This window comes from Euleptes europaea, chromosome 8 (genome assembly GCF_029931775.1).
Source record: "Euleptes europaea isolate rEulEur1 chromosome 8, rEulEur1.hap1, whole genome shotgun sequence".
NCBI classification, from domain to species: Eukaryota; Metazoa; Chordata; class Lepidosauria; order Squamata; family Sphaerodactylidae; genus Euleptes; species Euleptes europaea.
The window spans coordinates 46,714,360-46,733,323 of NC_079319.1; the positions used below are offsets into that span (position 1 = coordinate 46,714,360).

General features: G+C 42.3%; 1 protein-coding gene across 1 annotated transcript in view; it reads right to left on the reverse strand.

The window, feature by feature from the left end:
• The window catches only part of DTNA (dystrobrevin alpha), a 199,337-nt gene that overhangs the window by 76,377 nt on the left and 103,996 nt on the right, over positions 1–18,964 (reverse strand). Inside the window, exon 4 of the mRNA XM_056854383.1 lies at positions 1,185–1,398. Within this exon, the coding sequence (XP_056710361.1) occupies positions 1,185–1,398 (214 nt within the window). The remainder of the gene's footprint in view (positions 1–1,184; positions 1,399–18,964) is intronic.

An 18,964-nucleotide genomic window follows, 5' to 3' on the forward strand; every position in this document is an offset into this window, starting at 1 on the left:
CTGACCCCAGTCAATCCAGTTTGGAACTTCAGCCTTCTCTAGGGTTTCCAGCCTCCAGGTAATAGCTGGAGATTTCCTGCTATTACAACTGATCTCCAGCTGATAGAGATCAGTTCACCTGGAGAAAATGGATGCTTTAGCAATTGGACTCTATGGCATTGAAGTTCCTCCCCTCCTCAAACCCCCCCTCTCCAGGCTCTGCCCCAAAAACCTCCCGTTGGTAGAGAAGAGGGACCTGGCAACACTAGCCTACTCAGATGCTTTTAGGAATGGCAATAACATGTCGATGGATTCTGTGCTCAGTGGCCATAATTTTTATGTATACACATAGAACGGCCAATTATAATGTGACATTAGGGATGTCTCTTTACCATAAATTAACTTTTTTTAAAAAATGCAGGCATTGCAAGGCAAAGTTTCAGACAGGAATTCTATTCCCTTTTTTCTGTTGGAATCTCACAGTTTACCATATTAACAGAAAAAAGGGAGGAACTGCTCACAGCTGCAAAAGCTTGCAACAAAATAGAGTTTTCTTCAAACATTAAGCTACCAACCTCATGCCACTGCCACAGAATAAACACTACTGCAGATATTTCTACTCGCAATAAGATTGGAAGAATGGAGCAATTTTGTATATTGAAGTGTTCTACCGAACTAGACATTACATGGACATTCATATAATATTACCCCAATGGCCCTTTTTAAATCAAGAAAAGCCATTTCCAGAGGGTGATTGAGATCAGAGAATCTCTCTCTTGGTTGCTTTAACACTTTTCTACTCATCATTTGCCTACTTCAAACTGCTCCTCAGCAGCTTTTTGCCCACAGGGTACCAAAGGTATGTTTGCCCATATTTGGAACTCCATAAGAGAAAAAGCTGTTGGGGGCCAATTTGGTAGGCAAATATGGTGGGCAGCCAGAAGCACCTCCTCCCACTGTTTGTTTCCAATTACTCCTGTAGAAGCAGCTTCATTTTTGTTTACAAAGTGCTGGTAGAGTAATGTGCCTCAAGCAAGTCTTTGGAGAAGCAGCACATAAGTTCCCTAAATAAATAATAAGGTCACACACATGTGTGTAATGTCTAGTTTGGCCATATTTCCTAAATCTTAGTTATCTTAAGAATAAAATGTTTTTCAATGGTGAATGAACAACAACAGTGTTTGAAGTTGTCAATACAAACTTACGGATCAAAAGCTGCCAGCAAGAAGTTGAGTAGTAAGCTGATGGACTGCTCTACATTGATCTGGTGAGTTGTTGGCATGCGTTTGTTGAGTTGGTAAAAAACTGTGGATAATACAGCTTCCAGCCGAGCCACGTTCAGCTCTATGTTCGGATCCAAGTTGTTCAGTGAATTTTCCCTCAGTGCTTCTATTACATTCCAAATGTCCACTAGGTGCACTATGTGTAATGCAAAAACAATAATCAGATAAATGCCCATAGAAAATAATCTCTGTCTAGCTACAGCATTATATAAACGCACATACAGGATTGTTCAAAATTACAAAATGTTCTGCACCAGAAAAGATTACTGGGAATTATAAATAAATAAATAAATAAAAGGGAAATGATGATATAAAAAGGGTCTCCAAGTTCAGGGTTTCATATAGGTCTTGGAAAGTGGTTATCTTGAAGGAAGTTGTGAGCTTCCCACTTTTGTTGGTATTCTGCTGACCCTTGCTGACTTGGTTAAGAGTCCAGGGATGATATTGGATGTAGTGCTGCCATTGAAGAAACAACTTATTGCTATGTTTATTGGTAGTCCCATCCTGTAGATTGTGCTTGATTCACTTTGTGCAATCTGCTTTGAATCTCAGTAAGAAAAGCAGACAACAAACAAACAAACAAAACAAACAAACAGTTATTTGGTTCTTGTGGGTTATCCGGGCTGTGTAACCATGATCTTGGTATTTTCTTTCCTACGGGGAAGACGGCCCACCCCCAGCTCATTCCCTGTTTTCTTTTTGACCCACCCGCCCTCCCTAACTTTAGTCGCAACTTGGGCAAATAGGCATGGAGATGTGTCAGTTGGAGGAAAAAGTGAACTGGAGGGGTCGCTTTCTTAACTCTGGTAAGCGGCGGGCAAAAAGCACATAGTGGCGATCGTCCTGGTGTCTTCTTTGCCTCGCACCGATTGCCCACAGTGGGATTGCTGTGGGCTGGTTGACATACCAGGCCGCATTGGGGTCAGCCATTGGTACCTGACATGTCTTTCATGCTGCGCTACAAGGGGTAGCAGCTGTTGCCAATTCCAAGTTGTGGCCTATTACCTTCCAATTATCAATTCAATTCTTCCTAATTGACAGTTATGTATATTGTTGTTTAATAAAGTTATGTTGCATTAATTTCTTTAATGTCTTTCACTTATAACGGTAGTGCGTCGGCGTTCCCTCCCATTTAGCCCTGGGTCTGCAAGGTAAAACATACTTTAAAATAACATTCTTCATGCAATATCATAAAAACAAGATGGCACTGATTACTCACACATAGTAGCCACTAGAGATCCATGCCAGGTAGTGAAACCCCCCAAAACCAAGTTGGGGGGAAGGATGGGGAGGCCAGCAAGTGATGGTATTGGGGGAAAATAAAGCCAAAAAGCACTTCTTTGCTGTTCCTGTTGCTGCTCTGCTCCAAATTGTCCCTTCCCAAGGCAGCTTTTCCTTACAAGGAAGGGCCATCATGGTTTTGCCATACACATACTTTGGCTTTTAGTCATATGCCTGTGTCAGGGCTGGGACTCTTATTTTACTTCCTATAAACTGCAGTTTAAACACAGCTGCTCACAGGATTGGTTCTATCACCTTAGGACAGATTATAAACAAAGGGGACTTTGCCATTTTGTTGAGATGTTCAGAGGGAAAAGTTATCAGGGGATGTAATTTGGACTGGTTTAAATTGTTCCTTACATACCAGACTCAAAGGATTTTCATCAGAGACAGTTGTCATCACTGTGGGATTTGTCCTGTGGGGTTCCTCAGGGTGCAGTCATAACCCCCATGCTATTCAATCTCTATGTGAAATCCTTAAAAGCAACCATTTGTAGTTTTGAAACCTGGTGTCAGTGATATGCTGATGAAACCCAGCCCTTATATTTCTCTGTCCAAATCTCCTCGTGATGTAGCAGAAGTCTTCAGACACTGCTTGCCTGTTGTGGTTAAAAAGCTAAGAGTGAATTAACTGAAATGGAACCATGAAAAGACAGAGGTAATGCTGGTTGGAAAGACTGGGGTCTTAAAGGCAGGGATATAAACTATGAAGGGGGCGCAGTGGGTAGGGTTGCCAACCACCAGGTACTAGCTGGAGATCTCCTGCTATTACAACTGATCTCCAGGCGACAGAGATAGTTCACCTGAAGATAATGGCCACTTTGGCAACTGGATTCTATGGCATTGAAGTCCCTCCCCTCCTCAAACCCCGCCCTCCTCAGGCTCTGCCCCCAAAACCTCCCACCAGTTGCAAAAAGGGACCGGGCAACCTTAGCAGTGGGACTCAAGCCACACACACACCCCATGATTTTCTAGCGGGAACAATGCCCTTTGCGGGCTGTCAGGCCCTTTGGGATTTCCTAGCATCATGAAGCTGCTCAAGCTGTCAGGTTCTCCAGTTCAGTCTGTCCTGTTTGTCTTTGTAGCAACATAACAAGATCCTAAGAGGCTCAGGGCTGATTTTGTTTGTTTTCGTAAAGATAAGAGGAAGAGGGAACCTTCAGTTGATAATACAGTCTGAAGAAACAACAGAGAAAGATGAAGAACATGGAAGGGGGAAGGGAAAGATTAAGTCATCTAGCAATCAGGAGGCCTCAGTGGCTGGACTTAAGAATGTATTTCCTGTAGCCTGCAACACAAACTCTGATATGAGTACAGCTAGATTCGAATCCAGTAGCACCTTAGAGACCATCTTAGAGACAACAAGATTATGGAGGTATAAGCTTTCAAGAGTCAAAGCTCTCTTTGTGGGTATCTGATGAAGGGAACATTGACTCTCAAAGTATTATACCAAAGGTGCTACTGGACTCAAATCTAGTTGTTCTACTGCAGGATACCCTCTAAAACTATCTGCTGTAAGTAATGGATCAAGAGACTTATGTTTTTCCTTCACAGATAGGATACTAATAATTAAGGGTGTGCATTTGGGAAAGCTGACTTGAAAAAAACAAAAGGCGGTTTAAGCTGTAACCGGCAATCCTAATGCTAAAAAAGCCAGAAAAAATTGCTTTTTTGGGGATCCCCAGCTACAGCAGTAGAAAGGGAAGAGATCCCTTTAGGGGCGAAAACGCATGGTTGCTTTAGCCTCCTTTATTCCCTGTTTCAGCCAGGATTCAGCCAGGATCGAACACAGTTTGGCAAAAGCGCATGCGTTTGATCCTGGCTGAATCCTAGCTGAAACAGGGAATAAAGGAGGCTAAAGCAACCCATGCATTTTTGCCCTAAAAAGGAAAAAAAACCCCACTTTGGCACATTCGTGCTGGGTTCCACAGGGCTTTAAAGTTTAACCCCTTCCCCCAAGGCGCCATTATAGCCTATGAGGAATTGTTCCATGCCTTGGGGGGCTGCTTTTTAAGGTAGAAGTACCAAATTTTCAGCATAGCTGCTGGTGACTCTTCTTAGGAGACTCCCCAAGTTTGGTAAAGATTGGGTTGGGGGGTGTCTAATTTTATGGGCCCCCATTTTTCATCCATTGGAAACAATGGAGGATGGATGGGGCACCCTCTTTGGGGGCCCATAAAATTAGACCCCCTGACCCAATCTTTACCAAACTTGGTGGCCTGTAAAGTGTTCACAACAAATATTATATTCCTATATAGCTGTCAGGGTCACCATCTGAACAGATCTCATTTTCCCCCAAGAAGTCTAGTTTGTGCTGCTAGGGGCTTTTAGACCATCTTCTTCACTTTCATCTTATACACATACTGCTGCTTTGTACTGCTTTACAATTAAATCTATTTTCTGGAAGAAAATAAGCTATACAGCCACCATTTCCTATTCAGCAATTGTCAGATGCTGAATAACATGACATTAAAAAAAGATTACAAAGTGTTTTATAATATAAATTACCACCACCACCTGTTTCAGTCCCCCCTAGTTTGTCCTTTGTGCTTTATTTAGTGAGAAATAGACATTTTGAAACCACTCAGAACTTATTACTACTTCAGCCTTGAAATAAAAATGCACCTTGATAGCTATTAAGGGAGTCAAGACAGGAACAAGCCAAACTAAAAGACAAACTATATTTACTCAGAGAAAAGGCAAAAAAACCTTTCCGATGTTTTTCAAAAAATTCCAGCGTAGCCTCACTGTTCACTGAATGCATGTACTGTCCCTGTTCAACATTGTTGTGTTCAGCAGAAAGTGAGAAGAGTGTACAAGTTGTGCCTACGTGGACTCTCCACCCCGTTCACAACTCATATGCAATCTGTGTACATTGTACACTTGATTTTTCTTTAAATGTGCATTGACTACTTTTCCCATTACAATTCAATGCACGTTCAGCACAATGTGATTTAAACCCCACATTTGTCCAGGTACTGGTACCCAGTTTCATTTGTAAAGTGAACGTGAATCTGCTCTCTTTTTTTAACAGAAAGATGTATGCAAATACACGCAGGATGTGATGAGGACTTTTGTATGACTCTGCAAAAGGAACTCTGCAAAAGGCAGGGATCCTGACAGAACGTACAGGGCCATATATATATATATATATATATATGCTGCAGGGCTATAACAGGGGGAGGCTTTGGCCTCCATGCTCTGCTTGTAGAGTTTCTGGGGGCATTTGCTTGACCACTGTGTAAAACGTGATGCTGGACTAGACCACAGCTTTTATTCACCGTAACTACTCCTAAACAAGTTTAATTTTATAGTGCAAGATTGACCTTCAAAATCTACAAGTCTAAGTAAAGCTTTCAGTTGGAGTTGTGATTTTAGCACAACTCTCAGTCACTTTCTCTGTTCTGTTGTGCCTTTTCTATGAAACCTTAGCTTCTCATAACTGCAGCACAAATCTGGAAAAATGCCACTGTGTAATCAAAATAAACTGTACAATCAGAATTAAGTGTACAGGTCAAGTGTATTCCTCAGGTAGGTCTATAGCCATGATTTGCATGATTTACTCCAACTACAGAAATCTTCAATAGCACTGCTTTGTTTGTGGTCCTTTTTGTTAGAAGTAGGGTTGCCAACCGGCCTGTAGAAAAATGTCCTATGCCTTTAATAGAGATTTAATGCACAGAAATAGGCAGTTTAAGTTTTTCAACATCAACTGGTAAGTAACATCCCATGAAGCCGCTATGAAAGGGACAGGACTTTTTTCTTCAATCAGTTGGTAACCCTAGCTAGAAGGGATACAGCTAGATCAGAAACTCCATAGAGAAACAAGGATACTGAGGCCCACAGGGGGTCCCTATCTTCCCTCCTTTTCCAAGAAGCTTGGGACTTGGAGATCTCCCAGAATGACAACTAATCGCAAGATGTCAGCGATTAGCTCCCCTGGAGAAAACGGCTGCTTTGGAGTGTGTGAGCTCCCTCTCCTCAAATTCTGCCCTCCCCAGCCTAACCTAATTTACATGGTTGAGGTAGGCAAAACAGTGCTTGGAGCTCCTTGGAGAAAGGGCAGGATACAAACATCTAAGTCAAGATGGCAGTGAACACACATGAAGCTGCCTTATATTGAATCAGACGCTTGGTCCATCAAAGTCAGTATTGTCTACTCAGACTGGCAGTGGCTCCCCAGGGTCTCAGGCTTTCACATCACCTATGTGCCTTTAACTGGAAATGCCGGGGATTGAACATGGAACCTTCTGCATGCCAAGCAGATGCTCTGCCACTGAACCACAGCCCCTCCTCAGTGGCAACAATATAAGAGCAGGAGAAAGGGAAGGAGGATGGCAGAGCAAACAAGCAAAGAATGAGGCAGTGGTAACGATTTCCTGATCAGTTATTGCCAAGGCTCTTAGTAACAGCCACATGATAGTTAAAAATCCAGGGTTTAAAGAATGTGTTCAATTTAGGATTATTTGATAACATTTTCTATTTTTCTTCTGTAAACGAACTGGTGCCCTGACCTGGATGTCCCAGGATAGCCTGATCTTATCAGATCTCAAGCAGCAGAGCTGGGTTGGCCCTGGATAGTACTTGGATGGGAAATCACCAAGAAATACAAGGGCTGTTATGCAAAGGAAGGCGACGGCAAATCACCTCTGTTAGTCTCTTGCCTTGAAACCCTTACTGGGTTGCCATAGGTCGGCTGCGGCTTGACAGCGCATTACACACACACACACACACACACACACACAAACGAATTGGTAACTGAAATTATGAGCTATTTCAGAATTAACTTAAAGTCTGACAAAATATCAAATAGGGTTTTTAACCCTCAATTCAAATTTACTTAATATACAGTATCTCTAAAGCTGTTAAACACACCTTATCTTTAAGCAAATCTGAAGCACAATTATTGCTCAATACCATTTTTAATTGCCTCCCAAATAGTTCACAAAATTATACCAGAATAGCTTATAATGGAATTCTCTGTTCAAGCCCTCATCATATCTTTTACCTGAGTGTCTATAGTAAAGTTTCAGTTACCATTTACTCTCCCTGCACAAAAGCCAGGTAATACTCTTCATTACTAACAACCACAATGATACCAAACAGTGCATGAGCTATAAAGTTCTCTGTCATGTCTTCCACACAGGGATGGGATCTTGTGGCTTCCCTGTTGCTGGTGCACCTACAGACAGAGCACAGCAGCTACAAAGCCCCCACAAGGCAGGTTTCCTCACAATTTCCCTGCTTCAATCCCCAGGAAGTGGCCACCAGGGCTTCTGCAATTTCTTTAAAAAATCAGCACAAGAATATTGTTATATAAATATACCACCATAATGCTAGTGTAGGAGCCCCGTAGCGCAGAGTGGTAAGCTGCAGTACTGCAGTCCAAGCTCTGCTCACCACCTGAGTTCGATCCCAACGGAAGTTGGTTTCAGGTAGCAGGCTCAAGGTTGACTCAGCCATCCTTCCAAGGTCGGTAAAATGAATACCCAGCTTGCCGGAGGTAAAATGTAGATGACTGGGGAAGGCAATGGCAAACCACCCCGTAAACAAAGTCTGCCTAGGAAACGACGGGATGTGACGTCACCCCATGGGGTGACGTCAGGGGACCTTTACCTTTTTAATGATAGTGTAGCAGGTTTTCTGAATTCCTAGCTTTCGTATATGACTAAACTATGCCTTTTCCCTTATATCTCTGCAAGGGAAGGCACTAGAGACTTATTTTTTTTAATGAAAGTTGGGGATTCAGAGAAACTGCTACGCCTATCTTTATAATGGTATACTGATACAACAATCGCCTTCTGTTGATTAAAAAAATAATTAAAAGGCCCCTGATGGCAAGAGGAGGAAATGGCTGCCATGGGGACAGGGTCAGGGAAACTGGCTACAGTGTGGGCCAGAATTTAACCACCCACACAGCAGCCACCCAGGCTTTACTGCAATTATTCCTAAAACTTCGGAGCAAAGCAAGTTTGAGAAAGACTGAAGAAAAGCAAAAACAACAACAACAACAGCAACCCTGGAAGTGCACAAATGCGCCACAATGCTGTATGGGAACAGGTAAAGAACACGCTTCCAAAATAATAATAAAGTTGGACCTGGGGCAGATAACCCATGTGGAAGACCCCTTCATCAGACTGGATGTTAAAAAAAGGCAAAACAAAACAAAGGTCTTTGTATTTACAATCCAAACGGAATTATCTGCGTTGGTTCTAGAAAAGTGCATTGATAAGATAAATTTATTATAAGGCTCAACAAGAGTGCTTATGTAAAGGCAATTACTTACCAAAATCCCCAGAAGTATGAATATGCTGTATGTATGTGTATATATGTAACTGTTATTTTTTTAAGTGAAACTTTTAATAAAATTAAAACAAGCAAAAACAAAGGTCTCTCCGCTGACCAGGAGAAGGTATATATTTGGTTTGTAGCCATACAAGTAGCAGAGATTCTAGCATGGCTCCATTTCATCATTCTATAAATTATTTCAACCTAATTACCCCCCAAACACTTTAAGGAAAATGAAGACTCACCTGCTTTACAGAGTGTGGGATTAAGATGCTATTCACGCTTTTGTTCCTACAGTACTGCTTCAGCTAAGCAACATCGGGTCTCTGGTAACTGGCACAGTGCCAGGTACCTAGTCTCTCTGCCAGGGAACCCTTAATCCTGAGAGATTACTGCTAGGAAGTTATACTATGATGTCATATGGGGCCATTCATAACCTCATTTCCTTTCCACTCACTCTGGTGTCACACAAATGCTCTTACCGTTGCAGAAGTAAGCTGCCAAACTGCAATAACTGTTGCTGGCTTACATGCAGGCATGTGGTTCTGGCACCAATACAATGCAAGCAATTTTGATCTAGTGCCCTCATTAGCATCCTATAGCATGCATATGAGCTGAGGGGATTATTCTTTAAACTATCTCAAAAGAAGCCCAAATTCATTTTCTGTATTTTTTGATCTAGCCCTGTCCCCACAGCAGCGATTTCCTCCCCCTGCCTCTGGGGGGCTTTTTAATTTAAAACAAATGGCACCAGAATATTATATCGATATAACATTATATCAGTATGTGTACTACGTTATCTTAATTCCCAGCTTTCATTAAAAAAAGAACAAGTCTCTAGCCTCTTCCACTGCAGAGATATAAGGGGAAAGGCATATCTCTGCAATGGAAGACACTAGAGACTTTCTTTTTTGTAACGAAAACTGGGAATTCAGAGCACCTAGTACACATATTGGTATAACATTGTAGCAATGTAACATTATTCTAGTGCTGTTCTTTTTAAAAAAATAATTGCAAAGAGTGGCACTGGCAGAGGACTGGGGCAAGGAAACCTATCATATCCCCAACGGGGAAACCCATTGCCGCTGCAATTTATCAGCAGCTGTACCAGCAATGGGGAACTCACGCAAGGTTGCCTCCATGTGGAAACGACCAAAGTTTTCTGCTGGCACAAGGCACTTCTATCAGTGGAACGAAATGTTCCTGCCTCCCCCCCTCCCACTGCCACTCACTGAGCTCCCCGAAAAGCTGCTCCTGGAGGACAGGGGTCCCTCAGGAACTGCATGAGAGGCAAATTGGAACAGGGAAGGGAACCAGTGGAATTTACACCACCTTTCTATTAGCAGAAACTTTCGTCTGGACCCAAGCTGAAGTATAGAGATAGGAAATGCTGTTAAAATCATAAAGGCCCCTGGGTGGCTTAGCGGGGATGATATAAATGAGATAAGAATTGTAAAGCACATTGGCTGCATTGTTGTAATACTACATGCATGTGTCACAGTGAGAACCATATATGCGATCAGCGGTACCTTTGGAATTTTTACTTCAGCAACTTTCATGGCTGAACAAGCAAGCTACTTTTCAGCTTGAAAGTGGCTTGCCTGTTTTAGTTACACACATAATAGCGGCAGCAGAAACTTCAAGGATATCTCTCCCTGAATGAATTGATCTTCCTGATGAGTCTTTGTACACTGAAAACTGCTGCATAAATAATAATTTCTTTTAAAATCTCAGCAGACAGAACCAGAAATAAAATAGCAGGGTCACTATTATAAAACAATGCTGAAAAAAAAGCTCAATTCTTCCTCAGACTTCGGATCAAGATGTTTGAGAGATATCCACACCAGTCATGCTTTGAAGCAATGGCCCTAAAGAGCTTTAAAGAGCTAGAGTTCACAGAGGCAATTGGACTCTATGGCATTGAAGTCTCTCCCCAAACCCCACCCTCCTCAGGCTCTGCCCAAAAAACCTCCTGCCGGTGGCAAAGAGGGACCTGGCAACCCTACCTGTCAGTAATTGATGGTAAGCATTGTTAAAGGTAACAATTGTCAAGTGTACAGAGCAAGTGTGAAATAGCAGCTAAACCAATAAGACTAGGGCTGAGGAGATCCAGATTTAACTTGCCATGAAGGTTTCTGGGAGACCTTGCATCAGTGTCTCAGTTTAACCTACCTCACAATGCTGTTGTGAAGATTTAGTGTAGAGGGGAGCACATATGCAATCGCAAGTTCCTTGGAGGAACAGGGGGATGCAAATGTTATAGGATGATGAGCTTTGCTGAGGAAAGTTCAGGCTACATTGAAGTAAAAACAGCTTAAAGTTTCACATAAAGAAAGAAAATTTACCTGTGGTGATATATACTGAATTACTTCCCCAAACAGAGGTAATACAAATTATAGCAAGTCTATAAACATTAAGATAACCACTAGATGGCACTGTGCATATTTTAGAAAAAGCCACATATAAACACACTTTTATGTATTAACTGCATGGTGTCCTTATATCAAAGCAAACCAAAACCGATGGATGTCTGCTGCTCCTCTACAATATGAATGATATCTATGTATCTGCATGAATTTTTGCATACACAGCCAGCCACTCTATTTTCAGAGCACATAATAAAAAATCTATGCGAAAGAAGAAAAAAACACCATTTAATTGAAAATTATAATTGCAGCAACTGAACTCTTCAGTGTTGGGTGTGATCGTATCCTGATTTTAATTTCTTGTATTACTAGGCTGGGCACCTGGAAGTCTCAGCCAATTAAATGAAGTGGCTCAGAGTGTAAAGCTTTATGTTCCTTCCTGGTTCAAATCTTACCTCAGCAATAATCATGAGATGGCCTTTGACAAGCCACCGAGCTTGATCTATTATGGAATCAGGGAGAGTTTAGCATGACAGCGTCATCAGTACATGAGTGTACAATGCCTCAAGTTTCATGCCTTTTGTGATTTATGGGCCTGGAGGGCCTCTATCTGTACAGTGGGTCTGCACATTAAACAACTGTCAGGTAAGCAAGACATCTTACATATGAAATCTATAGGAAGCATATTAGACCACAAAAGCTTGTTTGTGCCTTGATTCCAGGCCTGAGGCTAGAGAAGACGGTGCATGAGAGCAGTAGTTTTTAACTTTCCTCAGAAACACAACAAAATGTTCTGGAATTCTAAGCAAAAGTCTGCACATTGAAATAAAAACAAGTCATTTCCCATTTTAATTGTAATGGGTTGGTTCCCGGGGATCAGTTCTGCCAGTAGAGGTGCATTCCTCGGGTGGAAGGAACCTTCCCAGGGAAGCAAAGATCCCCTTGAGGAAGGGTCTTTCTGTCAGGAAAGCACCTCTGCTAGCAGAACACACACACACCCAGAACAAACATGGGTTGTTTTTGTTTTTGCACAACCTGCTGCAGAAAATCTCAGAACCCAAGCATTTCTTGAACCACTGTCATGGTTTCTCTTTTCATTCAGAATACTAAATAAAATTTATTTTGGGGCTTTGGGGACTGCCAGGGAAGTGGAAGAGGAAATAGTGAGGGAAGGGGGAATGAAATGCCCCTCCTCAGGTCCTTGCAGGTTCCCACTTGTTATATCTAATTCTGTACATGTCCCTGATATGGATAATTAAATTTGTAGATTAGGGCCACGTACAGATAAAGGAGATCTTTCTACAAATCTGGAGAAGCCCCCAGGTTTGCAGAAAAATCTGAAAATGAACAAAAGTAAGGGGACTTTTTAAAAGCCCACCAACTCCTATTTACGATGGGAGAAAGGGTTGACTGCCATTTGGAGAGGGGCTCAGCAACCCAATAAATGGTGAACTGCAGCAGGTGAGGAAGTGAAAACAATAGGGAACAGATGAAAAGCAGCAGCAAGGACAGGCAATCAACTAACCAAGAAACCAACCAAGGCAGAAAGGAAAGGAAAGGAAAGGAAAGGAAAGGAAAGGAAAGGAAAGGAAAGGAAAGGAAGAAAGGAACAGGAGAGGTGCCCAAGCCAGGCAGACAGCAGCAGCTATAGAGGTAGGACAGGAGAAGGGAGGAGCTGGTGGCAGCACAGGTGGGTGGGCCAGTAAAGGAGAATGGGAAAGGGAGGAGGTGGCCAGGACAGCAGTGAAGTCAGCAGTGACACTACCAGCAGCAGGGAAGGGAGGACCTAGTGGTGGTGCAGGTGGGTGGGCAAGCAAGCAAGAGGAAGAGGAGGCAACAGCGGACGCCACATTTGGGAGCACTTCCAGGTTATTTGTTTTCAGGATGACAAATTCAAACTATTTTTTCCATATTATGTCTCTTCCTGACATAGGGTTGCCAGCCTCCAGGTAATGAAGGAAGTGCAGGAAAATCTGGCAATAACAACTGACAATACTAGGACTGTGACAAAGTGTATTAAGCGCACACATAAACAACGAAAAGGACGAACAATACTATATACAAAACTATTTCATTAGTCCAAAAGGTACACTTGTTCATAAATACTATTTCTATAGTCCATAAGGTACAAAAGTACAAAAGTACTGTGGATGAGGGCAAAAAAGATTTCTTCATGTAGAGGTTGATAGGAAGACGATTGTTTCTATTTTCTTCTTCAGTTCCATTCAGTTGGGGTTTTCAATATATGCACATATGAACATCCAAAATTCATTTCAATCTCTCATGAGGATGAAAACACAACTATGTGGAGTTTAAGTAGTAGGGAGATTGAAATGAATTTTGGATGTTCATATGTGCATATATTGAAAACCCCAACTGAATGGAACTGAAGAAGAAAATAGAAACGATCGTCTTCCTATCAACGTCTACATGAAGAAATCTTTTTTGCCCTCATTCCACAGTACTTTTGTATCTTATGGACTATAGAAATAGTATTTATGAACAAGTGTAACTTTTGGACTATTGAAATAGTTTTGTATATAGTATTGTTAGTCCTTTTCGTTGTTTATGTGTGCACTTAATACACTTTGTCACAGTTCTAGTATTGTCAGTTGTTATTGCCAGATTTTCCTGCACTTCCTTCCTTACCTGTTGGTATTAGTGCAGAGGTGTTTATTTTGATTGCTCAGCCTCCAGGTAATAGCTGGAGATCTCCCGCTATTACAACTGATCTCCAGCTATGGCATTGAAGTCCCTCCCCTCCCCAAACCCCGCACTCCTCAGGGTCTGCCCCAAAAACCTCCTGCTGGTGGCAAAGAGGGACCTGGCAACCCTAAATCCTAACACCAGGCCCATTTCCATAGATTAAAAAAATGAAAAGTATGCAGTATTTACATCAGTGCCGTCCAGAAAAGCACTGAGTTTAGACGAACAGTTCTGTTTTTTGCAGTTGAACTAATTTATTGACAGTTCGTCTCAATATTGCTGCTTCAAATCTTTGATAATTTATCCAAGCAGAATACAGTTACAGTACAAATGCTGGAATTAAACCCTTAGACTATAGCTAGTTAGAATGGATACATATGAATACTTTAAAAGGTCCAATTGTTCTCACTAATCCTGTTCACTTGCAAAAAAAGAGACTCAGCAAAAGTAGATACGGAGCCTGTTCCTGTAGAAGTAACGGCTAAACTAGATGTTATTTCTGCCATGAGTCAGTTCCCTGAGCTGTTTTTACAGACAGATGTGATGCTGGGGAACTAACATTCCCAAGCATTCTGGGGCATGATTTGGCTTTGGAGAGTGACATGGGGGGAAAGGCACTTCCTGCCTCCTCCTCCGCACTATTTTCTCAAGCCACACTGGCCCTATTTGCTCCACTGACTGCAGCACGTGGAGCCTAACAGTGGGACAGATATGCCACACCATTAGGGTTGCCAGGTCCTACCTGGCCTCTGGCAGGAGCCTCATCCATGCAGCCATGAGGTGCAGCTTCTCCCGTGTGTGCACAGCATGATTCTGTCACTTTCAGGTTTACCCCGGAAGTGCCGCACATGTGTGGGACGCTCTAGCAATTCCCCTCCGAAAACTCTATGGAAACTATTTTACATGGAAACCATAAGCTTTGGGGGAGATTGCTAGAGCATTGCCAGCACTTCCAGGGTAACCCGAAAGTGCCGGTGGTATGGTGTGCGCATGTGGCACATGCACAGGGCTGGATTAAGACCTTTAGAGGCCCTAAGCACTTAAAAGATTTCGGTGCCCCCATACATATGTAATTCAAAATATAAACAATAATAAATGCCTTTTTATCTACACAAGCAATTCTATGATCCCACTACATTTATGGTATCCTTTCTCCTCCATGGAAAAGCTCATTTAGCTATGTCCCTGTTTGCTTCTGAGACTTTTAAAAAGGAAACAGTGTCACCAATTTTATGCACCAGGTTGATACAGGGCTGAAAAAAATATTCAGATCTTTTAGTACTTGTTCCAAATCTCTAGGCACCTGGAATTTTTCCAGCCATGTTTTCCAGCTCAGTTTGGGCTCTTTTATTTCAACCGTAACTTTTTACTAGCAGTAAAAGTTGAATAACATCACCTTTTGAAAGGACTGCAAATAATTGTGGGGGACTAAAGATGGAACAGGTTTAAAGCAGCAAGGCCTGCAGAGCCACTGAGATTTCACTTTGGCCTCACACTTTGATGCTCAGACTGACTAGTTTTGCTGCTGGCTTGATGGTAGAATAGCCTCTGATGTGAAGTTGGCCCAGACTGTGATGTGTTAAAAATATCTGAAGCCAGTATGTCTTTAATAATGCTTGCATTTAATTTTCAGATGTGAAAATATTGTGTCTTAAACAGGGTGGGACGTACGCCTAACGTAAAGTGACAGCCAGAAGAGAAAATGTCCCAGAGGCATGGAAGAAGCTGAATCTGAATAGCCTTCATGACTCTGAGGTCTGACGATTTGAACTGAAGTATGTGGAAGAGAAAGCTTAGAGTGGGGGGCAGGAGCGGAAGTTAACAAGGTCGCCATCACGGTCACTGGTAGCATAACTCTGTCCCCAATCAAAACAGCTGTATTAATAGTGCAGACCAGACACAGCAAAAGTCCATCTCTCAAAAGGAAACAAAAGAGAAAAACAAAACACTGAAACCCCCAAGGTGCCAAATTAAAAGCCATCAGGGATATGAACTCCTGGTTTGTCTGCTCTAATTAAACCCCACATTAGAGTCATCTGCCTGGCTCTGAATTCATGGCTTTCAACTGCCAACTGTTTATTCTGATCCAGGGAAATCAGCAGCCTTTGCTTTTTCTACAGCCGGCATCGCAGAAGGATCACACAACGCTTGGAGAAAAGGCCACTGAGGAAGGCAGTAATTTTTCAGCTGTACAGTAATGTTTAATTATATAATGGAGTTTGGATTACAGTATGTTGCCATATTCTGGTGGTGGTGGTGGTGCCGCTGCTCCCGGGGCCCACAGAGAGCCAGCGTGTGTGAAGATGATAGTTCATCCGCGTTCTTATATCTTATTTTTGTACTGTAGTGCCAAGTAATTTAAAGGGAGGATGGTTGTGATCTGTGTCTTTCTGGAATTCCCCAATTGTGGTGAGCATACTGTGATTCCAGCTGGTACAGCTGGTGCTTGGGCCTCCCCATTTTGGAGTCAATTCTGATCATCATTATTTTCATGTTTGCGCTACCTCAGCTCTAAAGCAGGGCAGGGGATTCCCATTTCTCTCTGTGAAAGCTTCAATGTGTGCTTTCATAACTACAAATGGCATCTATTTGCTTCTTTCCCTCTGCAAAGGTGAGATACATGAGTTAAGTTCAAACAGTGTTGAGTGTTCTGCACCCTGTGTTGCTTTTATATGAAGATATAGACTGACAATGATGGAGGGGTTTTATTATTTATTTACTTGTACAACGCCATTTGTGTACATGGAGCCTTACCTAGTACTCCAAGCAAAAAAAAAAAAAAAAGACAGGTATCTGCTCTCCAAGAGTTTACAATCTAAAATAGACAACTGTAGAAAAGAGCAGCAGATGGAAAAGGGGAAGGAGATGGGAGGGAAAGACAAGGCAGCAAAGAATACATTTGGGCAAATACAACTGGGCATAATTAAAGCCTGTGTAATAGCTGAGCATTCCTGACCTGGATGGACCAGGCTAGTCTTATCTCGTCAGATCTCAGAAGTTAAGCAGGGTTGGCCTGGGTTAGTGATTGGATGGGAGACCACCAAGGAATACCAGGGTGGCAATGCAGAGGAAGGCAATGGCAAACCACCTCTGTAAGTTTCTCGCCTTGAAAACCCCATCAGGGGGTTGCTTAAGTCAGCTGCAACATGACGGCACTTTACACAAACACACAATAGTTGAACATTATGATTAAGCGTTGCCTCATGGAAAAGGTGGGGTTCAAGGATGGATTTGGATTGGGATGAAGAGTCTGTGGTGAACTCTTTCAAGGAAGGAAGGAGGGTCTGGTTACCGTAGAGAGCAAGAGATCTTTGCGTGACTGGAGGTGGTAGAGTTGGAGGACAGAAGGTTGTGTCAGGTTTTTCCAGTTCTTTCCACAGTCCTTTACCATAACCTTTCCACAGACTTTCCTTCAGTCCTTCTGAGAAAGAAGGGCTGAACGAAAGTCTGTGGAAAGGTTATGGAAAACTCTAACGATAAGAAAAGTTATTTGTGCTGAAATTAGAAGGACAGGAAGCTATAATGGACTAATGAGTGGCATCACATGGCCTGAATGATGGAGTGGTGACTTCCAATGTTATACACACTCCTTAGCCCACTGAAGTACTAGAAGGACTCAGAAGGATGTACCTATGCTTAGGCCTGCATTGTTAATTTGGACAGAGGTAAGAAGATTGTGTGATAATGGAAAGACAGAGGGAAGAATGTTGTAGTAGTTGAACTGGGAGATGACCAGAGGGAAGTACAGAGATGGCAGCAAATAAATGAATCACTGAAGTCCATGGTGGAAACTGAATAGAGCAGAGGCAAGCATCAGAGATAAAAAGAGACTGCAGGGATTGATAAAAAGGATGTGCATCAAGATGGCATGGCAGTGTTTCTTGGCTAGGTAAACAGGAGAGGAAAAAGAGCAAGAGGGGAGCATGAATTTAATCAAAGCCAGCCAGGTCTCTTGATTTGTTAGTAGCCCAAGAGCATGATGATAATAATGGGGGGGGGGTGGAATAAGCAGGACTAGGGATTAGTGGGGTGAAAAATTCTGGGGGATAGTGGGGAACGTAACTTCTTTCTTGGCAAGGAAGAGGCTAACGAAGGCAGAGCATAGCTCTGAGACAAAAGAAGTCAGGTCCTGATGGTAGGCAGGTGGATGTGAGAAGCGACTGCAGCAGCATTTAGCAAAGGAGAGCATTTACTTGGAAAGTCCAAGTTTTGTGCAATTGTTATCAATATTCTGATCAAAGGTTCTTGTAGGTTATCCGGGCTGTGTCTTGGAATTTTCTTTCCTGACGTTTCGCCAGCAGCTGTGGCAGGCATCTTCAGAGTAGTAACACTGAAGGACAGTGTCTCTCAGTGTCAAGTGTGTAGGAAGAGTCAGAGAGGTTGGGTTTGAGCTGAGTACTGTCCTGCAGATGTAATGTGCTAATCATTGTCCTGTAAGTATCAAGATAATGTACAAATGAGAGTGTGGTATGTTAATATGGAAGCATTGTATCCTGAAATGATCTGGTAATGTGTGAAATCCAAAGCTAATCTGCATGGCTATTGTTGACTGTAGCCTTTGTTAGTCTGGAGGTTTTTCAGGGCAGGAAGCCAAGCCTTATTCATTCTTAAACTTCGACAATATTCTGATCAAACTCAGGCTTATTAGACTCCCAGAATTGGGAAGATATGAGTGGGAAACTAGTTGTGAATGAACATGGATTTATAAAACTAGTTAGAACCTAATACAAGAAAGCAACTAAGGGACTGTGCACTTCTTTATTGTCGACTTCTTTATTGTCTACTGATAATAATTTTTTCCTCCAAGTGGAGTTTAATGCTGCTCTCCACTGTTTAGGTTACAATATTCTGCCAAAGTCTGTACACATAATCACAAGTACACTGCAGTCAGTGAGGCTTATGCTCAAAATCAGGAAATAGGACTGTAGACACAACACCCTGACTTTATGACCCACTGCACTGGCAGTAAGTACACAGATGTCAGTACATAAACTATAATGCTAGTTGAATAGCACATGCAACATTTCATTCGTAAGGCAAGTCAACCCAAGACACTAATCC